Source organism: Corvus moneduloides, chromosome 4 (genome assembly GCF_009650955.1).
Source record: "Corvus moneduloides isolate bCorMon1 chromosome 4, bCorMon1.pri, whole genome shotgun sequence".
Classification (NCBI taxonomy): domain Eukaryota; kingdom Metazoa; phylum Chordata; class Aves; order Passeriformes; family Corvidae; genus Corvus; species Corvus moneduloides.
The window spans coordinates 14,554,643-14,578,709 of record NC_045479.1 but is presented as its reverse complement, the minus strand read 5'-3'; the positions used below and the strand labels follow the sequence as shown (position 1 = coordinate 14,578,709).

The 24,067-nt window shown below is 47.9% G+C and overlaps 2 protein-coding genes and 2 long non-coding RNA genes across 9 annotated transcripts in view; 3 read left to right on the top strand and 1 right to left on the bottom strand.

Moving 5' to 3' along the window:
* LOC116442422 overlaps positions 1–11,068 on the top strand; it is a 19,940-nt gene extending 8,872 nt beyond the window's left edge. The window contains exon 3 of the long non-coding RNA XR_004239545.1: positions 9,903–11,068. This is a non-coding gene — a long non-coding RNA (uncharacterized LOC116442422). The remainder of the gene's footprint in view (positions 1–9,902) is intronic.
* Positions 1,685–9,894, top strand: LOC116442420 (C-type lectin domain family 5 member A-like). Of its 3 annotated transcripts, XM_032105357.1 has the most exons (7): positions 1,693–2,757; positions 4,751–4,819; positions 5,375–5,470; positions 6,911–6,970; positions 7,536–7,675; positions 8,301–8,410; positions 8,951–9,894. In XM_032105357.1, exons 1-7 carry the CDS (start codon positions 2,652–2,654, stop codon positions 9,099–9,101), a joined length of 732 nt encoding a protein of 243 aa, XP_031961248.1. In that variant the 5' UTR covers positions 1,693–2,651; the 3' UTR covers positions 9,102–9,894. The 3 variants fall into 3 exon arrangements, with proteins under 3 accessions (XP_031961250.1, XP_031961248.1, XP_031961249.1); XM_032105359.1 differs by lacking the exon at positions 8,301–8,410 and having other exon boundaries at positions 1,685–2,757; positions 8,951–9,038; XM_032105358.1 differs by lacking the exon at positions 4,751–4,819.
* LOC116442423 lies at positions 2,552–24,067 on the bottom strand. Its single transcript, XR_004239546.1, has 3 exons — positions 24,056–24,067; positions 19,381–19,390; positions 2,552–2,630 (listed from the first exon to the last, which is right to left on the bottom strand). It is a non-coding gene; the product is annotated as an uncharacterized LOC116442423 (long non-coding RNA).
* On the top strand, positions 13,388–23,720 carry LOC116442421 (C-type lectin domain family 2 member L-like). Of its 4 annotated transcripts, none has more exons than XM_032105362.1 (6): positions 13,388–13,490; positions 17,032–17,221; positions 18,719–18,802; positions 19,601–19,785; positions 20,469–20,569; positions 22,186–23,720. In XM_032105362.1, the coding sequence occupies exons 2-6, from the start codon at positions 17,215–17,217 to the stop codon at positions 22,301–22,303; spliced, it is 495 nt and encodes a 164-aa protein (XP_031961253.1). In that variant the 5' UTR covers positions 13,388–13,490; positions 17,032–17,214; the 3' UTR covers positions 22,304–23,720. The 4 variants fall into 4 exon arrangements, with proteins under 4 accessions (XP_031961253.1, XP_031961252.1, XP_031961251.1 ...); XM_032105361.1 differs by lacking the exon at positions 13,388–13,490 and adding an exon at positions 14,301–14,870; XM_032105360.1 differs by lacking the exons at positions 13,388–13,490; positions 17,032–17,221 and adding an exon at positions 17,510–17,840.

The following is a 24,067-nucleotide window of genomic DNA, read 5'->3' as shown; positions in this document are numbered from 1 at the left end:
TCCAAGTAATGGCGACTAGTCACAAGATTTAGGGTTACATCGTAATTTATAACTTTCTAATCCAATAGACACTTAAAACGACACTTTGTTTTAGATTTATGACCTATCACCTGTGGCACTTCTCCCTGCAATGCAGCTGTATCTTGACCAATAACTTCTCATGTCACGTACACACAGATGTCTCTCTTATACCATCTACATTCTTAACTTTGTAGTGGTTTGGTCCAAAATACTCATTACTGTTTATCTGCTGTGAGATAAGAATTAGGAGAAATGCAAAGCAGGCACCAAACTTGAAAGAATATAAAGAAATTTATTAACAAAACTAAAAGAGGGAAAAAAAAAAAATTATACCATCTTCAGAACTCTCCTCCTCCCCCAACCTTCCTCCCTTCTCCCACTGACAATGTAAAAAGACAGCCCTTAAGATGTTCAGTCTGTTTACCACTTCCATAATAACCTTGTTTAGTCCATTTAGAAAGAGAAGTCTCTTCTTGCTCATGCTATGAAAACATTATCACAACGAGACAGCCGCCCACTTCCAAATATTGTTCAGTCCATTTAGGAAGAGGAGTCTCTCTGCTTGCGTGTGAGTCCCTTCCCCCAACTTGCAGCTTTTCCCGCAACTGCTTTCGAGGGTCCACTCTTGAAGTTTTTTGGGGTACAATTTTAAGGTTGAGCCGTTCAGAAACAAAAACAGAGGCCCTTCTCCTTCCCTGGGAGCAAAGGGTCTTCATCATCTTCATCTTTAGGACTATCTCTGGGAGCATCTCTAGGAACTGAGGTCTTCTCCTTTCCCATTTGGAGCAAAAGTCCTTATCTGGTCCATCTCTAGGGACTGAGGTTTTCTCCTTTCCCGTTTGGAGCAAAGGTCCTCATCGCTTCCATCTCTCCCTGTCCAAACTTCTCATGAAATTACAGCTGCGTCAGCATCTGCCTATCTCGGCGCAGGTGCTTTTGCTTACGAGTTGAACACTCCACCCCCCATATCTTCATGAAATTACAACGGGATACTCTGATATATCATAGCTTCACAACAGAATTTCAGCTTTAAGCATCTCCTCTCTCTCTTCCCTCAGGTTTTCAGCTCTTCACAGCAATAAAAGGGTTAATCTCACCTCAGCCTTGCAGCTTTGCAGCTGGAATGTTGAATTTTTCTTATCGCAGTGGAGAGGGGGGAGAGCCGAGCCGCTCCGGATGCCCACGGCAAGGCAGTGGGGGGGTTCCACGGCTGGAACAGGTCCATCAGCTCCAGGATGGCCGTGGCCCGGCCCGGCCTGGCCCAAGCAGAGCCTGGCTGGGCCCGCTGGCCCCCACACGGGGCCCGCAGCCACCTGTCCCAGCGCCGGAAACGAGAGAGAGCTTGGAGGGGGAGTTTGCCTATTCTTAAATGTGGATCACAGAGGTGGTCAAAACTTTAAGTGGCTTAGAGAATTGTCCATATTCAAACTGGCCAGCTGATAGGTTCTATCAGTTCCCAGAGGAAGCTGTAAGCACCCCTTAGCAAGGACATCCCTTCCGGGACTATGCTTGCTAACCTATGACACTTAAACTATATAAAATCACACTATTATATTTTAAAACCCTTCACCAAAACACCCAGTGTACAATTTTACTTATAATGATAGGAACACAAGTTTGTAGTCCTTTTGCTTAAAGTCTATAAATCTCTGTCAATTAAGCCAGACCTGGTCTCTTCCAGGGTTGTAAATCAAAGCCTCCTTTAATTGCAGGAGTTTCTACTCCTTTGTCTCCCACACTTGCTGAGCAGAGATTAAACAGAGTCAGAGCCCTCTGCTTGTCATCCCATCCCACCACGGAGGAGGCTGAGGGTACACAAGGAGTTGAGAGCAGACACAATGGACCCCAGCTGCCCAGAGGGATATTACAAACCTGGAAAGCCAAGCGATTGTCTTGTTTAGGCTGCACTATTCCAGTTGCTGCCTTTGCATATTAAGCACCTTTTGCGCTTCTCAAAACAGCCTGGACAAATCCCCCTTTCTGTATCCCCATTTGCCACCAGAATTTCCCTGCAGAGAGGCAGGCCATGTCTGTGAGCTGCACAGAGCCCACTTTGCTCAGGACACAGCAGGGCAGCCTGGTGCTGTTTCCCAAGAGCTACCGCCACGGGCCTGCCCCAGTGCATGGCAGGGTCCTGTTCCAGAAGTGCTGAGGGTATTTCCTGATGGATCAGGGGAATATGTCCTGTTCCAGAGGTGCTTTTGGGAGCACGGCCTTCTGGAGTGCACAGGGCTGGTCTCCTGATGTGCCCTGGGTGCCCTCAGAGAGCTCCACTCTGCTGCCTGAGGTGCCTGCTGGGCCTCTGTACAATTGCTCCCCTTTCCATTGCATGGAATAAAACTTTTCTTTGCAAAACACACAGGGGTGTCTGTGTGTGGGGCTGTGAAGCTTTGCGAACTCACTTAGGGCAGACACTTCCAATGCCAGAACCACTTCCCAACACAGGCAACCTCACGGAGGCCATGACCTTACATTTCCTCATGTTCCTGATGTAAAACCCTCTGCCATCAAAAGATGAAGTAGAAATAGACTTCTCATTATAAGTTTATGCATGACCGGAAGAGTTGAGAACTTCCTCCTGAAGGTTAGAAAGGGGAGGGAGCTCAGAGCTGGGTCACAGCAGCACAGGAATGAAAGAAGAGAGTGGAACAAGAATGGCAGAAAATGTCCTTTATGCTGACTTGAACTTGCCTGAATCAACCAGACCCAGAATCCTGAAGGTCCCTGATGTCCCAGGTAGGTCCATTGCTGAGCATGGAGCTTTCTTTGCATTCTCCAGACTCTCCCCCACATACGTTGAGAGATGTTTCTTGGAGCATCAAAGTCCCGAAGAACACGAGGGAAATGTGAGGGCCGGGGCTGGGAAAATGTGCAGGTGGAGTGTCCAGACAGGGCTGTTTATATTTACAAAGGGGAGTTGTGAGGAGGTCTACTTTTCTCTTGCTAAGGTGCAAGTGTGAGGGAGCACCTCTGGTGGTGTGATATTAAGAGTAGTTTTTCCAATTTTGGAGACTATTCCAGAGCTGAACATCCATTGCTCCTGCCCCAGGCCTGTCGTCCCCCAGCAGACTGGGACTCCTGCAGCTGTTGCTGCTGTTTGCAGCAGTCTCCTGCACAGCTGCTCCTGCTCCCTGAGCACAGCAGGCATTGCCTGGGGACTGCTCCTCCTGCTCTGTCTGTACAAACTGCTTGTTTAATGCACAGGTGTGAAATGTTTCATGGACAGGTTTAGTCTGATTTAGGATCAAAGACTTAGCAAAATTCTAACCTAGGATTTATCTTTCTTTAATGGATTTAGAATTATTGTGTTAACTTTTGCACTGGTTTTGTAATATCTGCATCAAAGTACATTCTAAAAAAATAGCACACTTCATATAGTGTGCTTCTGTATTTCATTCTCATTTTTCTTCCCTTTCTTTCTAACCTTCCTTTCACTCTGACAGAAATTATTTCTTGCCATCCGGTGCTTGTCTTTTGTGGAAAGTGCGAGTCCTCTGCATGCCTTTTCAGATGGGTGGAGTTATTAACACCCCAGGAAATAGGGTTTTTTCACCCCTTTCTACAGATGAATTCACAGCTCAGTTGAACACAATGGATGCCACATGATTACAAGTTCCATTTTCCTTATAAATTAACCTATGCATTCCTATTCAAAATTTTGATAAGATTTCTAATAACATTTTTATGCTTCTCTGCTTGTGCCTTTCAGGGAAACCCCTACCAACTCTTCTGTGTGTTCACTTAATTTATGCACAAGATTTCCCAGATATTGGCTTTGTCTTCTGAAAAGAGCTCAAATCCCTGACTTCTGTCTTAGCTCTGCACAGTGATAGAAGCCAGGGAGTTCAGTGTTGTATATCATGATGACTTTGAGCGTTTCATAACATCCTATTTTTGACTTTCTACCCACTTTTTACCAGTCTCTGACCTTTCTTTCCTTTCTGTATGTTTTATTCCCTGATGGTTTATATTTATTATCTGCAGATGTTAGAAGAGATTTCACTATTCTCTATGTTGTTTTGTTAACTGTGATGAGATCTCAAACCCCTCCAAATTTAGCACAATCTGCAGTTTTCAAGCTTTGATGTTTTAGTCATTCTCACCGTTCCTGTCTGGATGAACAACCTTAGGCTACCCTTGGCACTTTCTTCCCCTTTTGTCAAGATTGGCAATGTGTGTGTGTGCCCCTGTCCCCTCTGGGATTGTCTGCCCTGAAGAGAAACCAGATCTGTTCCTGCCTATAACAAGTGCTCCAACGGTGAAAGTATCATCATGGAACATGGAATCAGAATATCCTGAGCTTGAAGGGACCCACAGGATCATCCAGTCCAGCTCCTGGCCCTGCACAGACACCCCAACAGACCCACCTGTGCATCCCTGAGAGCATTGTCCAAACAATCCTGGAGCTCTGGCAGCCTTGGGGCTGTGACCATTCCCTGGGGAGCCTGTTCAGTGCCCCACCACCCTCTGGGAGAAGAAGCTTTCCCTGATATCCAACCTAAACCTCCCTGATACAGCTCCAGCTATTCCCTCAGGTCCTGTCCCTGGTCACCACAGAGCACAGATCAGTGTCTGTAATGGAGAAAAATATAATTTGTGCATAGTTATACACAGTCACATAAACCAGTTATTGTCCTGTGCTCAGCATTTCTCACAGTTTCAGTCATTTTTGTTCTGTTTAAGTTGATTCTCAGTTCTCTCTGTGCTCTATTCTTTTTCCCTGGCTCAGGTTGTACCTATGCAGAAGTGAAAGTGAAATCCCAAGATGCAAATGATACAACAAACTTCGAATCATCTCGTGAGTTTAACTGTCTGATAAAGTGATGGGAATTTAAACAAGGTGGGGAGAGGGGCTGATCCCAATGTCCCAAACATGCAGTGACACAAAACTATGAGGAGGCAGGAGGACACAATTGTCTGCTTTCCACACTCAGAGCAGGGGCAGCTGAGGTGGTGCATTCTGTGCCTCTAAACACCTGTTGGTTTCCATGGCAAAGGAATAGAAGGATATCAGGGGGCACACCCAGACACCCCTGAGCCCAGCCTTCTGTCCCCAGCAGCAGTGAAAAATGAACACTGGAGATGGGGAAGCAGAGGGTGGGCACTGATTGCTAGGAGGACTCTCCTTTGCACCTCTCCCCAAACCCATGGCAGGTTGGGATCTGTTCAGTTCCCTGAGCACAGGGGTCCAGAGCTAGCAGGGAAGCACCAGGACATTCAGCCTGGCTCCAGCATGGAAACCTGGAAGGCCCCAGATGCCCAGTGTGAGCCTGGAAAGGCATCCTGGAATGCAGAGGAAAGGGTTCTTTTTTCCAGCTGCTCCCCACATCTTTATTTTTCTGTCCCTCCGTAGGTAAAAGCTGTCGTTGTTCCAGAAGACTCCTTGCTGTGCTGGCTGCTGTCGTGGTTGTGGCTGTGCTGGCCCTAACACTGTGTTGGACACTCCTCTGTAAGTCCTGCTAAAACTGTAACACCAGCAGTTAATTTGGGATTCTCTCCCACTGACTGAGGTCCAGGCCATGACATCCAAAGCCAGGAGGAACAGAAGTCTGCTGTGAAGGCCAAAGACAGCAGTATTTAGCCAACCATGGCTGTAGGAGGAAATCTGTGAAAAAGCGAAGTGGTTTGAAAGTTCAAAATTCCAGCAGAAAAAAAAGCCACAACAAAATTGGAAACTGACAAGGTTCAAACACTAAGGAATTTATTATACAAATGTTTTGAAGAAACCAGTAAAGATCAAATAATGCCTATTGGTTATATGATTGCAATCCTTGAGAATATTTCAAGGTGATGATGTTGTCCTATGACACTAAGATGTGACACCAAAAATCTTAAAATAATTATGAATTAAAGATCATTTGAAAGAAGCACTGAATTCAGAATTAAAAGGCATTTATTTGCAGCTTATTTAAATAAAAACCTTGTGCTCAGTCTCTGCACTGAGTTCGTAACAATTTTTAAGCTACATAAACTGATAAATGATATTTTGTAGAAAAAAGCACTCTTATCACTACCAGAAAGGAAAATATCCATTTGCTACTTCCTTTGATTGTTTTCAAGGAATCATATTTAATTTTCAGATGTTTCTTCTTTCCATCCTTTGATAGCTGAGAAAGCTTGAGAAGCTTCCACAGCCAGGCACTCTCAGGTCCCAGAGTTTGCTACTGCTCAGAGATGCACATGGGGAAGACAAGGCAAAGCCTTTGATCCATGGAACTTAAAACATTGGGCTGGGGGAGCCAATTTGCTCTTCTTTTTCAAGGCAAAGACTTAAGGACAGATACCTGACAGAGCTCTGATACTTATAAAATGTCAAACACCAAAGGATGGGCCAAATTCTAAACCAGCACAAAGTAACAAGGTGTAATTAGCATTCAGCGCAGCTTTAAGTCCAACATTGAAAGAGGAGTTCTTAGACTTGGATCCAGGCCTGGCTTTGGTTATAGCTCCCTTGTGGGTTCAGTACCACCTCAGTGACCTGAAAAAATCTACTAAGAAACTTGCCATCTAGATCAAACTGGAGAAACTAAATCAAGGGGGCTTCTAAACTTAAGAGCACACAGGTTTCACTTGTGCTCCAAATAAAAACTGTTGCCATTTTGAGGAGTTTCTTCTAAGTTTTAGTTTAGTATGAATTGTCCATGTTGTCTTCTTATGCCAAATCCACTGATATTAGGATATAACTTGTTTAAATGAACAAAAGCATTGCCTTTTACTCAGTGCAACCTGACCTGACCATTTTAGGATTTTTATAGCAGAATCATGAGCAAAGGGGCAGAGTTTGCATTCTGTGTTGGGTGATGGGGGGTCAGAGAGGTCCAGCAGAGCTCTGGCAGTGTGTGGCACAGTGGTCATTCCTTGCAAGCAGAAATTGCATTCTTATTTCCAGATGGTGCAACTGCAGGCAGCCAAGAGGACTCAACAACAACCATCCCTGAGAAGGCACTAGGTAGGTGATCCTCATCATTCCAAAGGGGCTTTCCAGAAGCCTGTGGGATTGACGGTTAAGGGGGACAGGAAAGGGGCTGTGTCTGGATTTTGTTCAGAAGGGAAGCAAAGAAAGAAAACCTCTGCTATCTCAGGAATACAAACCTTACCCTGGACACTCCCAGGATGAGCTCAGGGGAAGGCACAGGAAGAACAATCCCTCTGGTACCCTGGCACTGCAGGGAGCAGGATGGACAATGTGCCTGTGCTGCTTTTCCAAGGCCCTCCATTCCCAGCCTTTGAGCTCAGTGCAATTCCATTTTGCTGTTTAGGAGATGCTGAGCAAAGATGAGAAAGGCTGGGTCGTGTTTGCTGTGCTGCTCTGTCTGGCTGGCTCCTGCCTGGTGATTCTGGGCTGGTAACAGCTCCAGAGCCTGTGGGGGATCCCTGGAGCTCTGGTGACAATTCTCAGCAGGGGTACACAGGCACTTCTGTGGCTGTGACTGCCTCTCTGACCTCTTTTTTGTTGTGGCATCCTCTGGGCGGTGTGAACGTGGATTTTCCACACCTGTTCTTCCCTCATGCAGGCTGCCCCCCAAAACGGGAAAAACATGGGAGGAAATGGTACTTCTTTTCTCCAGAGAAAGGGAAGGACTGGAATGTCTCCAGGGATGAATGCGCTGCCCTGGGCTCAGAGCTGGTGATCATTGACAGCACGGAAGAGCTGGTGAGACCCAAATCCCTGGGGCAGCTGCCTGGGGGGCTGGAGCTGCCTGGCTGAGGGCTGAGCAGTGACACTTGTGCCAGCTCCTGCCACATGTCCTTGGGCTCTGGGACCTGCTGCCAGCCATGGACACCCCAGTCCTGGCAATGGGAACAAAGGCCTGCTCAGGGAGAGGCCTCCTGGGGCTTGGAGTCCTGCCCCTGGAAGCTTCTGTGCCCAGGCCTGATCCCATGGGAAGGAGCAAACTCCCTGCCTGGCTGGCTGGGGTTTTACAGGGATTTAGCACACAGGCCAGGGAGGTTGAACAGACACTTTGTGAGAGCCATGACTCTGACAAAACCTGAAAAGGCTTTGCCACCCCCATCAGAACAGGAAAGTGTCCCCAGGTATCCAGTCACACCTGTCAAACTACAAATTACACCAGCAATGGCAACACAGGCGTGTCATTACATTTGTTATATTCATAGGGGGCCTCCAAAATGGAGGAATCCATCCTCTGGAGCTGTGGGAAGAGGTGCTGTGGCTGGGTGCACGCTTCACTCTCTGTGCTGTTTAGCACTGAGCTTTCTGTGCCTCTGGTGAAGAAAATGTCATTTTCATGTATTCCCATTGCTGGATTTCTTTCCAGAATTACCTTCTCTCACGATCAAAACAAAATTACTACTTACTGGGTCTCAGATTCTCTCAAGAGGAGAAGAAGTGGAAGTGGCCCAACAACGTGGAACATGACCCAGCCATGTGAGCTCATTCCAGCAAGTCCCTGCCATGCAATGTCTGGGAACGGGAAAACCCAAAGGCAGAGCAAAGAGCAGAGAGCCCAAGGGAGATCAGGGACTGTGGTTTGGGGGAAGCTGATTCCTTGAGATCCAGGTGCTTCAGCACATGCCTGTGCCAAGGAAAGGGAGCCTTTCAGTGCCATGGGACACAGGCCTCTCCCATCAGGGTGGCAGGAGAGGACGCAGCTGTAGTTCTGCTGGGGAAGGAAGGATCTGACTGGGTGCAGTTCCCTGGGGAAAGGAAGGAGCAGGAGGCAAGGACAAGAGAGAGGGTGATGTCAGCACCATCGGCTGGAGGGGACCAAAGCAGGGAAGGTCTCTGGATGGGAAAGCCCAGAAACTTTTGTGGAGATGTGGGGAACAAAAGTGAGGAGTGGGAGGGAGATTCCAGCAAGGCAGTTCCTGATCCCAGTGACACAGCTTAGCAGCCAGGCCAGGTGCCACTCTGCCTTTCACTGCATGTCAGGAATGTGGTCAAATCTGACTTTTTTCCCCTGTTCAGGTTTAATATAACTGTAAAATATCAGGACTATCTCTGCACGGCCATTGGATTTGGTCAAGTACACACTGCACCTTGTTATGGATCCTCAACAACACAAAATATGTGTGAAAAAGCTGCAACAGTTTCAGCCAGGCTTCAGAAGGAGAGCTAAGAACAAGAGGTCTGGGCTGGAATGTTATCCCCGGTTTCCTGTAGGAAGTGTGGATGGGATGTGTCTCATTTCTCTTCAGCTGCCCAATCTCTGCTCCCAGGGTCTCCTGCAGCCTCCCTCCAGACACGTGGCCGAGCTCAGCCCACCCTTTCCCCGATGCTGTCTGAGCCTGGATGGATCCCCCCTGGAGGAGCTGGCACTGGCACACAGGAGGATCTGGGACAGCCTCGTGCCAGAGGTGGCACTTCAAGGCAGGCACTGCCAGGGGAGAGGAGTCCAGCCTGGGGACGGGGTGATCCCAAAGAGATCCTGTCTCTCCCAGACACATCCATCCACAGCCCTGTGTTCCCAGCCCTGCCTGGGCACAAGGAGACCCTTCCCAGCCTGGCCACAGCCTGGCCACAGCCTGGCCTCACCTGCAGCCACAAGGGAAGGGCAACACAGATTTCCGGTTGGATCCTGTAGGAAAGGGCAACCCCACACCATTGCCAGGTCTCATGGGCAGGATGGACAGGACAAGTCAGGTGTGGGTGTGGATAAACCTTCCCCTGCCCCTGACTGTCTGTTCCAAGAGCACACAGGATCCCAGAGCCTGTGGGGGGAATGGGAATCAGCACAAGGGAAAGGATCCTACAGCAGCACAGCTCTGGGCATAAAATCAGCCCCAGTCCTGTGTAGGGTGGGGAAGGAGCGTCAGATTTAGGATCTGCTTGGGAAGGGCACGAGAGGATGGAGCCCAGCAGAGACCAGCAAGGCCTGAAGAACAGAGTCCCAGCAGAAGCTGAAGTGGGCAGAAAAGAGGACAATGAAGCCCACAGTGACCTGTGAAGGAGCTCATGAGAATTATGAGAGTGACCCACAGGGAATGGCAACACTGTGCTCTGCCCTCTTTTCCTTGGAGATTGATCACAGGAGGGAACGATGCCTGAGGGCATTTCCTGTTCAGAAATCTTGGCACCAACACCAGAAACAGGTGGCACCAGGAAAACAGAGCTGTGATGAGGAAACAGGGAATGTCACCAAAGCTCTGCCCATGTCCTTTGGGGAGCTCTTGTACCCTGGTCCTTGTGTGACTCCAAGGATTTTCCTTCTCACTGTTTCCTTTGAAGCAGAATCATTCCTCCTTAAAATGGTGCCATTCATGGCTCTCTCCTTCAGCTGCAGAATGAAGAAAGCTCTGTGAAGCCCTCGGTGAAGTGACACTGATGGCCTGGTTTATCACTGGGAAAAAACTGCTTAATCAAAAAATCTATACACAGTATGTCATGGCCATTGGAAGGGAAATTGGAATCCTACAGGATAAACTGTCTCTTTCTGACTTGAAAGCACATTTTGATGTCCCTCACACCAGCCATCCTCCCCAATGACTGCTCTCATCAAGATGCTTTGGAAACATTTGCAGTTCTTTCCCTGACTTGCAATCCCCAAAGAACAGAGTTAGAACATGGAGCTGTAGCAGGACAATGTCAATGTCAGACCCCAGAATCTGTACTGTTATTCCAGAAGGAAGCTGAGCTAGAAGGGCTCTTTGGACTCATTTTACTGGAGAGGATGGGAGAGCATTCTATGTTGTGTTACAGACTTCTGCCCTTCTTTCATATTCCAGCTGCTGGAATGTGCCCCCTTGGATCATGTGGGCTCTCCTGAAGGCAGGGCCAGGAAAAAGCCTCTTCCCTGGGAGCCACTGGCCCTAGGTTGGAGCCTTCAGCAGGCAGCAGAGGCAGCAGCTGTGCACCAGAGGGGCGGGAAGGAGAAGCCATCCTGGGGCCAGTGTGGAACTGCACAAACCCCATCAAACCCAGAAAGCCATAGCAAGTCTCAGGAGCAACTACTGCTTGCAAGGAAATCCCTGCCAAGGGCAGAAGTTTGATTGAAAGTGCTTTGTTTCCTCTGCCTCTGTGTTGTTCTTGTTTATGGTTCTCTGATCTTGCGATCTAAGTTTTACAATAAACTTTCCCTTTACAGCTTGTGATTCTTGGATTACCTCTGGCATCTCTACTGCAAGGGAAGGGTGAAACATTTCCTCCTCACTCTGGTGTGGTCGGGGTCTCACCCTGATGCCAAGGCTGGGCAATCCCTAAGCAATCCCAACCTGACCTCTCGCTGCTTCTGTGCTCGGTGCTCCAGAGGATTCCAGGCTGGTTTAATTCTTGCTGCAGTTGGGCAATGGGTGACACTCCCTGGGACAGGCCAGGCTGGCAGCACCAGCCCCACAGGGGCACATCCTGGACACAGGACTGGCTCCATTAGTGACCTTTATCAAGGAGAACCTGTGACAGGGACACGTCCAAGATCTGATCCTCAGAGCTCATCCTATTTTCACGTACCTGTATTCCAACTGTGTCTCAAGCCAGCTGTGGTACTTAGGATACATGTTAGGGACTGAGTTTGGAGAGCTGGCTGGATAAACGACACGTACACCGATACGATTAAGCATCGTTCTCCCTTTATTGTTCAACTATGCCAACTTTTATCTACTTTTGCAAAGATTCATGCCCAGTCCCTCTAGACAGCCTCTAATCAGCAGGGGAGCCAGCCAGTGTATAACGTTGCCAAGGACTCTCAGGGCTGCCTGCAGCCAGGGGCCTGTTCAGGGGCTTTTCCTCAGCAACCCTGGGTTGTCCAATCTTTCCAGGGGTATCATATGCCCCTGTTCCATAAGGAATCCCTCTACACATCCCCCGTTTTCTTTTTGGGCAACCCAGGCCTGGTCGATAATCTTTCCTGCTTTGACACAGGAAAAAATGCACCCAAATACTATTAAGCCTATTATAACTACAAATAGCAATTGGCAGCTTTCTACTACCAAGGTACACAGCCATCCGGTGATACCCAGACCCTTAAGCCAATCTCCAATAGGGTCACAGGCCTCTCTTCACCGCACTGGAAACAGGCTGCTCTGCCCGTGTGGGGACCAGGAGATGGGCCAGCAGCCCTCTCCCCCTTTTTACTTTGCACCCCTCCCGTCAGTGCTGTGGCGATGACTTGTCCCTGTTGTTGCAGGACATTCTGCAGTGTTGCAGTAAAAGCAGCTGTTTGAGATGACTGTTCTGCATGGCTAGCACATACGAGCATCTCGTCTACTCCTGCTCCCTGGGGCAGCGTGGCAAGAATTGTCTTAGTTTGCCTGGTAGCATTTTCAAAGGCAAGGCTCCGGAACATTTGCTCCTGGAGCTCTTCAGAGAGCTCAGTTGCGTCCTTCAAGGCTGCTGAGAAACGGTCGATGAACTGACCATATGGCTCCGACAGCCCCTGTCGGACTGCTGCATACGGAGGAGACTTCTTCTTTTCAGGTACTGACAACAAGGCTTTGTGGGCAAGAGTCTGTGACAAGTGACGAATGATTGTGGGCAGGATCAGCTGCGTCACCGTCACTCCATAAGCCCCATTCCCAGTTAGCATGTTGTCTTGGATTGCATACAGTGAGTCTTGTGTGTCACCTTGGTGTTTGCTAGCTTCTTCTTGTGCTAGCCGCTTCCATGCTCGCTCCCAGAGCAGGAACTGTGATGGGGGCAACAACAACTGTGTGATGCTGATGCAATCATTAGGACACAGGACATCTGCTGTAAAGATAAACTGCAGGATGCTCCGTGTAGCTTCAGACCGGAGGCCATGCATGGTGACCGTTTGCTTCGCTTGCTGCGAGATCTTCCAGTCATGGGGATCCCACTTTGAAGTGTCCTGTACCCTGTATCAGTACAGAGCAGGTCAGGGCATCTATGGCTTGCCAATCTCCTTCAATGTTTGCATTACAGACAACTCCGTTCCATCTCCTTCACAATGGATCAGTCCTCGCCATCGGGGCTGATGGAGGCAATGGCTGCACGTCCTCTTGCCGGGAGGGAAGCGCCATAGGCCCTGTGCCCGGTTCTCCCAATGGGAACGCAGGAGTTCTGGTGGCCGTCTTGACCGGTGGGTCCATGGGATGCCACGGTGCTGATGGTGTGGTTTCGCAAGCCTTAGACTCCAGCGCATCCTGACGCATAGACAATTCAGCAAGCTTCTTCATTAATTCATGCATCATCTCTCGGTGCTTCTCCTCCTCTTGGGGCTGACCCCCGGCAGCCCTGGCTGGCTCTGGTTCTGTGGACGACAAAGTCGTGGAGGCTGCTTTGCAGTCAGAGGATGATCCGCTGTCCGGCAGAGGGGGATGGAGCGATGCTGTTTTCGGCCGGGAGCTGGGACCGCTTGCTTCTCCTCTGCTTGCCTGCACCCCGCCCCCAGAGTCAGGAGGTTCTACTTCCGCCTTCGCTACCAGCTCTCCCTCAGGCTTCTGCGGGGTAACTTCCTTCTCCGCTGGCTGCTGAAGTTCCCTTCATCGGTCAACCCGCGGTCAGCCCGAAGAATGGCGCAACCCTGGACTCCGCCCTGGCCTCCGGCTGCTGCTCCGTGAGACCCCCACTCTTTCTTTTCCGGGGCCGCCACCCCCCAGCGCCTCCATGGCTGCTGTGGCCACCTTCCTCTCTGCTTTCATTTCTGTGAGGGTATTAGTCACAGCTTTCCATGTTAATCCCAGAGCTTTAGATTCTTTACCTTCCTTTCCACCCTCAATTGTGAACCGCCACATTCTGTTTCCAACTTCCCACCACTCTTCGGTCGAAAACAAAAGCGAAGTGCATTTCAAAAACCCTCGTTCCTGGGCCCATGTAATTAGGGCATAGAGATGTCGATCTTTTACAGTCTCGCCTCTCTTAGAGAGGATACTGGCTAGGAGACGAGTGGCAGCCTCGTATTCCATAGCTTCTTACCTGCGGGGGCTCGCTCGGCTGCACGAGCTCCGGTCTCCAGCACCACTCAGCTTTTTGCCGGGACACTCTGGCTCCAGCTCTCCAGGCTCCTCACCCTCGGTGCGATGATTCGGAGTCTTGCCGCCTTTAGGAGAACCGCATTTAAGCGAAAACAAACCGCATTTAAGCGAGTAAGATCACTCGAATCCCTGCTCAGGCGCCAGGTGTTAGGGACCAAGTCCGCAGAGCTGGCCAGAGTAACGACATGTACACCGATACAATTTGAGCATCGTTCTCCCTTTATTGTTCAACTATGCCAACTTTTATCTACTTTTGCAAAGATTCATGCCCAGTCCCTCTAGACAGCCTCTATAATCAGCAGGGGAGACGACCAGTGTAGACCTTGCCAAGGACTCTCAGGGCTGCCTGCAGCCAGGGGCCTGTTCAGGGGCTTTTCCTCAGCAACCCTGGGTTGTCCAATCTTTCCAGGGGTATCATATGCCCTTGTTCCATAAGGAATCCCTCTACAGATACACTTAGTGGAAAAAATGCTCCGAGTATCTTGGCAAAAATCACAACCAAGGGATTTTGATTTTTTTTTTTAGGAGAAAACAGTGAATGAAGGCAAGGTTCTTAAGAAAACCACCTCAAACCATTACAAAGCCCAGAAACTGTTGCATAGAAGTAACTAAGCAGAGACAGGCACAAACAGACATTTCAGAGACAAGTGAAATTTTCGTAAAAAAAAGAAGTTCATGCACTGTTGCACATGCAAACAATTTTATGTGGTTCTAAATGACAAAGGTATCAACACAAGAAAAAAACCTCGCTGCCAAATGGGCAGTTCGGTGAGGATGCACTGCCAACTCAGATCTGCTGTCAGAACAGCAAGCAGGCTTCAGGACACACAAAGAACACCCTAAAGGTAGCACCAACCGTGTTGCAGAGCTCACAGCGATCACTGGCTGAGTGTGTCCTTTTTAGCACACGCAATGGACTTTCTGGAACCCTTTTGGGTTTGTGGGTGCAAAGGCTTGAAATGGTGAGTGACTTTTCAAGGTGCTAACTGTGATGTTTTCTCTGTGGTGAGTCACAAATTATCTATAGAGAAATCCTGTTCTTTCTTGGGAAGTGGCCCATGGGAATTTCACAGGGTTTAACAAGACCAAGTGCTGGTGCTGCACTAGGGTCAGGACAACCCCTGTAATCAATCCAGGCTGGGGATGAGCAGAGGGAGCAGCCCTGGCAGAAGGACTTGGGGGTGCTGTGGGTGAGAGCTGGCCCTGCCCCGGCCGTGTGCGCTGGGACAGAACCCCCTGAGCTGGGCTGAGCCCCCAGCGTGGGCAGCAGGGGAGGGGGGATTCTGCCCCTCTGCCCCACTCTGCTGAGACCCCCCTGCAGGGCTGCATCCAGCCCTGGGATCCCAGCACAGGAAGGACAGGGAGCTGCTGGAGCCAGTCCAGAGCAGGGACACCAAGGGGAGCAGAGGGATGGAGCAGCTCTGCTGTGAGGAGAGGCTGAGGGAACTGGGATTGTTCAGCCTGGAGAAGGGAAGGCTCTGGGGTGACCTCACTGTGGCCTTGGAGTGCCTGAAAGGAGATTATAAAAAAAGAGGGAGAGTGACTTTTTACATGAGCAGATAGTGACAAGTTCACAAGAGTGAAAGTTTTGAACTAAGAGAGAAAAGATTTAGAGCAGATATCAGGAAAAAGTTCTATACTCAGGGGGTAGTAAGGCCCTGGCACAGGTTGCTCCAAAAGAGAGTCTTTAAAACCATTAATGGTTTTAATCGTGACCACTTGATCTGCCTCCTTGGCTGCTTTTTCACAGTTTCATGGTCCCAGTCAGCACAGGTTGCCCAGAGAAGCTGTGGCTGCCCCATCCCTGGAAGTGTCCTAGGCCAGGCTTGATGGGGCTTGGAGCAAACTGGGATTGTGGACAGCATCCCTGCCCACGGCAGAGGGATTGGAATTAGATAGTCTTTAAAGTCTATTCCAATCCATACCATTCCATGATTTTATGATTGGTGAGTGATAAAAGGTAATCAAAGACTATTTGGGGTAGCAGTACGTAAGAGGCAGCACCACAGGAACTAACTCTGACCTTTCAAGTCAATCCCATGAGAGCCCTCCTGTAAAATGCCATACTTTTTCCTTAGAATGTTTGTGTTTATCTCCCTACACTATGGCAGTATTTTAAAGTAATTTTCCAGTGATTCAGTTTGGAGGGTATTTTTGCCTTTAGCCTTCAAGAAATTCCTATCTTGTTTATCAGCTTCCATTGTAGGAATTGTCTGGAGGCCTTTTAGCCAAACACATCAGGGAAAGTGAAGGTGAGTATCTCAGTTACAAGCATCTGGGGTTTATAGCAGTAGTTTTGGAGGATCAGATGATTCACAGCAGTGTGACAGGGTTTCTCAGGGCTTTTTGCTGGCCTGGAGAATCTCCTGCAGCTGTCAGAATTACCTTCTGTACTCATGGGTGAGCATGAAGAGAGTACTCACTTGTGAATGCTCTGTGGTTAAAAGCCACAGTGCTACTTTTGACCTCAGTGAGAGGCAGGACTGAATGGCAGGAGCTCAAGCCACCCCTGCAGAGTGAATAAATGCTGAATAAGCTGTCCTCAGAATACTGGCTGTGCACACACTCATGTTCCATTGTCTCCTCGTATGTAGAACATGCTCTGCATGAAACAGGTACTGAACCTCCCTGCTGCCCTAATTCCACATCCCACTCTCATCCTCTGCCCCTCTGGATTCATGTCTTGCAAAACCTCTGGAAAAGTCTCCAGCTTGTGCTCTCTGGACCCATCACTTCTTCCATCTCCTGGGAATCCTCAGTTCCCTAACCCCCCTGAAGCCACCATACTTTAAGCCTTGTCACAAAAAACATTCAGATTCTTCTTCACCCTTTTGTCTTTCCTTTTCTTCCCCAATGCCTTCCTGGGAATTTTGACCAGTCCAGCTCTCCCAATTCACTGCTTAAATGACCTCCTGCTGCAGGCAAAGGCTAAAATCAGCTGCAATTTGAAATATATTTATGGAAGTATAAAGTTTATATGGCTCTTTATAAGCTGTAAATATAAACACCTGGAGATATTTTCAGCAACTCACCACTGCTCAGAGTCCTTGACAATGAAAGTAATTGGAGACTGGAGTGAAAGCTTAAAGCGTAACCCCCCATTCCCATGGTTTTCTGTTTGAGGTTTCCTCCCCAGGTGCAGAAGGATGCTTATTTTGGATAAACCACTGCTGACTTCCTCCCCAGCCTCACACAGAGCCCACACGGTGACTTGGAGAGAGCTGTGTTCCTCAGGCTGTTTGAACACGCAACACAGCCCAGATCTGTTGTAAGTGCAGCAGTTACTGTGCAAAACCACCAGATGCAATGTATGGTATGTATGGCTGTCTTCCAAGCAGTGCTCAAATTTCTATTGCACCTTCATCCCCACCGCTGGCAAGCCAGCATCATCAGGCTTTATGCTCTTCTAGGTAAAGCAAATCACTGGCCAGGTTTTCCGAAGAGGTTTAAGTAATCAATGTTTAAATACTTGATTTTACTCTCCTCCTCCGTACAAAAGAAGAAAATAAATAAGTATGAAATAAATAAGATTAAAAAAAAAAAAACAACTCCACAACAAACAAACAAACCCAAAACAAAAAAACCCGACCAGACAAAACCAAACCAAACCAGAGCCTTCTGCCTTTGTGTTAGTTCCTGGAATTTTCCAGACGATCCCAGCGAGATATTGTAGAGGCCGACTTCTTGAAAGCCTCCCCATTTCCTATTTCTCCGGAGCTGTGGAGTGACTGTTCCCGGCCCAAAGGCCCCGCTCGGCACCGAACCCACCCTCCGTGGCCGTGCCCCGAGGGGCCGGCGCATCTCGGGGCCGGCAGCGGCGGAAGCGGCCTCAGCGCGGCCGGGCGGCTGCAGCCCCGTGAGCTCCGCGCCCATGGGGAGCGGCGGCGGCGAGCGCGGGGGCTCCGCGGGGCGCGGCACCGCCCACAGCAGAGGTGACGGGCGGGGGACACCGAGGGGCCGCGCTGGGATGCGGGGAGCAGCCGGGACTCCTCTCCGGAGCGCGGGGCTGAGCGGCGGTGCGGGCCCGGGAGCGCATCCCGTGGTATGGGGAGCCGGGGATGCCGGCCGGGAGCCGCCGCGCCCCTGGAAACCCCCTGTGCTGGCAGCGGAGCGACTGCCAGGAGACGGGACTGTCCTCTGGAGCCTCTCGGGACACTTCGTGCCCGCTACCGCCCGAACAGCCGGATACAAACAGGGCAGTGGAAGGGCAGTGTGTGCTTCCAAAGGCCTGGAAGGGACAGGGGAACAAAAGGAGACTCTGAAAAGCTGTGGCTGTGGGATAAGGCTGGATGTTTCTCAGGAGAAGTTTTGGGCTCCAGAGCTGATGGCTTTTCTTATTTCTTTTATCCATGCCACGTTTAGGCACCAGGTCAATATCAAACTCACTGTCCACTGTCATTTTTTCCATGCTCATTTCTTTCTCTTTTGATCACTTTAAATTCTGGATGATGTAACTAAAATTTACAATAACTCAGAGTTCTTGTTAGCTGAGTAGCTTTGTGAAGATAAGCTAAATGTCTCTGCTCCCAGTTTGCTCTCCACAGAGAGCTACTTTTTTTTTCTTGAACAGCTTTGTGGGTCCTGGACTCTACTCCCTGGACTCTACTCCCTGGACTCTACTCGCTAAATGTCTCTGCTCCCAGTTTGCTCTCCACAGAGAGCTACTTTTTTTTTCTTGAACAGCTTTGTGGGTCCTGGACTCTACTCCCTGGACTCTACTCCCTGGACTCTACTCCCTTATCAGTTGGTTCTGATTTGTTGTTTTTGTTTTTGTTTTGTTTTTTTTAATTCCTGACATTTATTTTTTCAGGTCTGTTCTCAAACATCTGGCTGTGGCGAGCTGTCGCTGGAGTCCTTACAGCTGCAGTCATTTTGATTTCATGTATTCAGTTTGGTAAGCAAGGAATTCTAAAAGAAAATATAATTAGCAACAGAAATTACCAGAGTTTTGGGTTCTATACTCAGAGGGCAGTGAGGTCCTGGCACAGGCTGCTCAGAGAAGCTGTGGCTGCCCCATCCCTGGCAGTGTCCAAGGCCAGGCTGGATGGGGCTCTGAGCAAACTGGTCTGGTGGAGTCTGTCCCTGCCCATGGCAGCAGGGTGAAACAAAACGATGTTTAAAGTCACTCTCAACCCAAGCCACTCTGTGATTCTGTGTTGTTTGAAACTGTGGGCCAGCGCTGGAGAAACGACTCCATGCGCTGCAGTGGGGTTAGGGAGGGCTCAGTTTAGCCTTAGTGTACTTTTGGTATCAAGTTTGTAACATCACTGTCGGTCTTAATCCAAGTTCAAGAAAACAATTAACAGCTGGGAGATTATCCTATCAATCTGCAGTCCTTCAAAATGACACTATAATAAACAAAGTTATTAATTCAGCTGTAAGGAAGTGACATATGCAAAAACTGCAGTTGTTGGAATTTTTAAGCTGTAGAAGAGTTTTTGGGGGATACTTTATTATCACCTTCTCAGCTACTTCTACCAGCCTGTCCCTGGCCATCCAGTTAAGGATATGTCAAGAGGCAGAAGGGTGCAGGATCCAGAATATACCGTTAGTTTACAATAATTATTTCTGCTGGGCAGAAGTAACAATGCTGTGGCTAGACTGAGATTATTTTAGATGATGCAGTCAGAAAGCAAACTAAACCATTTTCCAGCTGGAAGAAATGGATAGATTGTTTTTTGTCTTTTCCCAGTAAACTCTTCTCCGGCCAAAGACTCTCCTGAGTGTCCTCCCCTGGACCTGTGTCCAACAGGCTGGCTGTACTTCCAGAGGAAGTGTTACTTCCTCTCAGAGAACGAAGCCTCCTGGAACTTCAGCCAGAGCCACTGCTCCTCCCACAGCGCTTCCCTCCTGGTCATTGAAAATCATCAGGAACTGGTAAGGGAACCAAAGGGGGATCCTGTTTTCCCTGCAGTTCACTTCCAGGGAACCGTTCCTCCAGCCTCCTCAGCTGAGCAGTTAGGAAGCTGATATAAGACCACAATGAGTCACAGCCTGCAGAAAACTTCATTCCTCTGCTCCCTGAAAACATCATCAGAAAATGTCCAAGGAGACTTGTCTGAGTTAAATTTGGTGCTTCTCACAGCTATAAGTACTCATATTAAAGGCATCTATCAGGGTAAACACTGTTGCATCTCATTTATCTTTAATTAAACAACTGTTTTCTCATATTGAGATAGGTTAATTACACACAAGTTGGTAAAAATGTTAATTGTGACCTTTGGAGTTAGGAGAGAGTTACCCAAAGTGCAGCTTGGAGCATTTTTTTTCTATATTATACCACAATATTAGGAAAGATTCCACTCTGCACAAAGGCCTAGGAGAATATATTCTTCTGTATCAGTTCCAGACCTTGATATTTTAGAATGGCCTCTCCCTAGGTCAGTCAACCCTATCCCAGTCACCAGCCTCTGTATATTTAGGTTTTAATATTGTTTCATCTGCAGGAAAGGCTAGATTGTCCTTTCACTTTTGCTTTTGCCCTGGATCAAGGGCTTTGTATTTTGATAGCTGGACTGAACATGCAAAACTTCTTTTCTCATGTGGGTTTATTCCTACAGAGCTTTATGATGAGAATAACAAAGCAAGACCCATGGATCGGACTCTATAAAAGAAATGAAGAGTTCTTTTGGGTAAATGGAAAAGCATTAGACAATGAACTGTAAGTTGATGGGGAGGGATTTTTCTGATGATACTCGATTATAGGGGAATAAGACAAGATAAATAATACAGAAATGGACAGTGACTTGTAGGAAATATCTGTAATTATGTTGAAGGGATGATTATGGAGAGGGTATGGAATGCAATGAAGATTTCACATGGCATTGTTAAAACTGTGGCAAATGAAAGTTAGGGGATAAATTTGTAATGTTGAGAAGCAACATGAGGCAGGCTCATGGTAACAAACAGGAGAGAAAGTGGAAGTTTAACCAAGAGACACCAAGATACCAAAGCAATGAGGGGAGGAAGGGAAGACTACAGTAACACAAATTCCTCATTATAGAATATATTTTGTAAAAGTGTCAACCTGCATGTAACCTGTGTGAGGTTCATAGCAAAGAGATTTGGGAGACTGCTAAGACATGTTTTCATTTTTATAGAATGTTACTCCGAAAGAGGCTGCTGGAGGGAAAGGAAGCTGTGAATTTATGTTGCATGAGCTGCTCTGTGGCCAGGGTCCTGTGTTCTGTGCCACCAGTGCCAGGTGTGGGGCAGTTTGTTCCTCTCCCTGGCAGCTGTCCCATCTCCTCAGAGGCTGCTGCAGCTTGTCCTGGAGCAGCTGCTGGCAGGAGTTGGCAGATTTACCAGTGATAGGAAGAAGCACTGAGATTTCACAAGTCTGAAATTACCTTAAAAAGTGGAAAATTTAAATACTTTTAAGTCTGTGACATTACTGGTGATGTGTGACTATATTTCACTTCATCCCCGAGCCCTGAGGTCTTGATCTGACAAACACATTTAATGTGAGAGGTGAGGAGCACGTGGGTATCTCAGATGGAAAACTGCAGCCCTTCCCACTCTTTTATCCTGTCTGCAACACAAACATCCACTGATGCTTTCATTTTCAGTGAGGTTCTTCCCATTCTTAGACTTCTGCCTCACTGCTTGCCTCAAACTGCCCCTCCTGAAGCGAGGGGCAAACACCTTGATGTCTAAGCTCAGGGGTTATGACACTGGTGGGGATTTGCTCCTTGGCTTTTCCAGAGACCATTCCAGTTTGCTCAGCCTATCCACAGAACTTTATAGCACTTTGTTTGAAAACAGAGTTGCTGAAGGAGTCCCTTAACCTCTTACATAGGGACACCTACGGTGTGGAAACTGAGGTTTGCCTCCTGTTTCCCCCACCCCCTTAACCATGGTGCCTGTTGGGTTCTGAGGAAGGGAGAAATGAGAGATGCATTTGCTTCACAGCTTCTGCTGGAACCTTTTAGCTGTATAGGAGGATGTGGAAATGCATGGTGGTGGTGCTCATCTCGATGGCACAGCATCCCTGAGAAGGGCAAACCTGAGTTTCAGTGTCTAATCTAAGGTTGTATTTAGTGACCACTAAACAGGATACAGGAGTACTACAAGTCCTGGACTTTGTATTCTGGGCACAAGATCCCATTAAGAAAAGACAATCTCCATGGTGTTCTCTTCAAGGCACAAAACATCATCCTTCTGTGGTAAATGAGGCTTTATTCAAAGAGAACCTGAGCTGCCCATTGCTGCCTTTGCTCTATTGCAGTATTTGATTATGGGTGTCCAAGTAATCCTGTCTTCCCTTCTCCCTGACAGGTTTGAAGTAAAAGGCTCTGGAAACTGTGCCTATCTGGAGTCCAAAGGAGTCTCAGCCTCAGGATGTTACTTAACCAGGAAGTGGGTCTGTAGCTTGAATATCAACTCAGCGCAATAAGGGTGGGGAAAGCCACCACCCCTGACACTCAGAGCTCTGATATGATGCCTAGAGAGGCTACGTCTATACTTTGGGACCTGGGAATGTGTCCCAGCTCCTGCCTTGAGGTGAATGACTTTTCTGGTAGCCAGAATTCTCCAGAAGAGGCCTCTGATTTCTAAAGATACCATTTAAAAGGCTCTCTTCAGCATCTTGATAAGTCATTTCCTTGCCCCATTTTTCCAGCTACTGCCCAGCCTGTAGTTTCTTTTTGTTGTGTCATCAGCATTTACTCTTCTCTTGTTGGAGCAGCTGCTCTTCCTTTCGGTTTTGGGTGTGCACTTGGGGGTTTTTGTTTTGCTTTTCCTTTAACCAGGCTCTGTGTGCAGGGATGGGTGGTGAAGTGGGTCTGTTTGGAGGACTGCCAGTGCCTCATGGATACAGGGTAATGCAGAAGTGAACACTGTTGTTTTAGACAGGATCACAGCAAATTCCTCTCTCCCCATTTGATGGGATGCACCCTGCATTGTATTCCATGTTTTGTTAATGTTATGTTACATTAATCTTGTTAAATCCCAGTTATAATGCTGTCAAGCTAATCTATGTAGCTGCACTGCACCTGAAGTTATCCTCACAGCACTTTCTTTAGCCAAAAAATGGTCACAGTAGATAAGAATATTTATTTACCTGCACATTTGCACTGATGGGGGGAGAAGAGTTGGAACTGTAGGAGTGGTAGTGAAGCTGCAGACATTAATGTGTAAAGGCAGAAATAGTCCTCAGTGCAAGGAGGCAACATCAGGAGAAGGGAATGAGAGAATTATCAGCAAGGGATGTTTCTCTATGTTTTCCTCGTGCCCTGTGCCTGCCACAGTGTGAGGCTTCTGAGCAAGGGGGACATTTCCAGATGGACAATCAGTGTTTCCTTGTGTGGGTGACATTTTCAGTGCAACTCCAGCACAGTTGAATTGCTGCGAGCCTGAACAGAATTAGGGCACAATCCCTCTGATTGTCTGAGTCCCACTCATGTCTAGCAGGTTATCCAAAGATTAAAAGTGTCATTTGACCCAGAGGAAGCAAATTTTCCTGGAAGGAATATACCTATCAAGTTTCCAGAGAAGGAAGAATAGGAAATTCACCTTCATTATCTTCTGTGACAGAAGGACCACGCACGTGGATATTGTCAGCAGCTTGTGACTCTCAGCTGTTTATTTAAACATAATCACTAATTTTGCTGGATTGCACTTTTCTTAATTGCTTGTATTCTTTATAGGCACAGTAACAGCACTCTACAGTATGAAAAGCCTAACTATGTATTAATTTATATGTTGGGGGGAGGTGTTATTCTGCAATGTTTTTAAATTAACCCGGTTCTGAAGGATACGGTATGTGCAATAGTCCTGAAAGACTCAATAAATATCTTTACAGAGCCCCTGAATTACAGTGGTTTGTATCTTAATATTGGAACACTAAAAGTATTTTTCATCTCAGGTACCATTTGGGTGAAAAAAACCCAATCTGAAGTAAAATATTCAGGTTTTGAATATGAAAAAAAATCTTTAATCATAATGTTAGGGCTGACATGAAACAGGACATTTGATCAAAAAAATAATGCATTTCCCTTTCTAACACTTCATAATATGTCAGACTTTTAACAAAAGATTACAGTGAAAGCTCTTCAGGAATCTGACTCCTCAGGGATGCAAGGAACATCTTCTTCTGTGATGTTAAGAAAAGAAGGGTCAAGCTGCAAACTCTGCCAACGTGCTTTACCCAGAGTGGGGT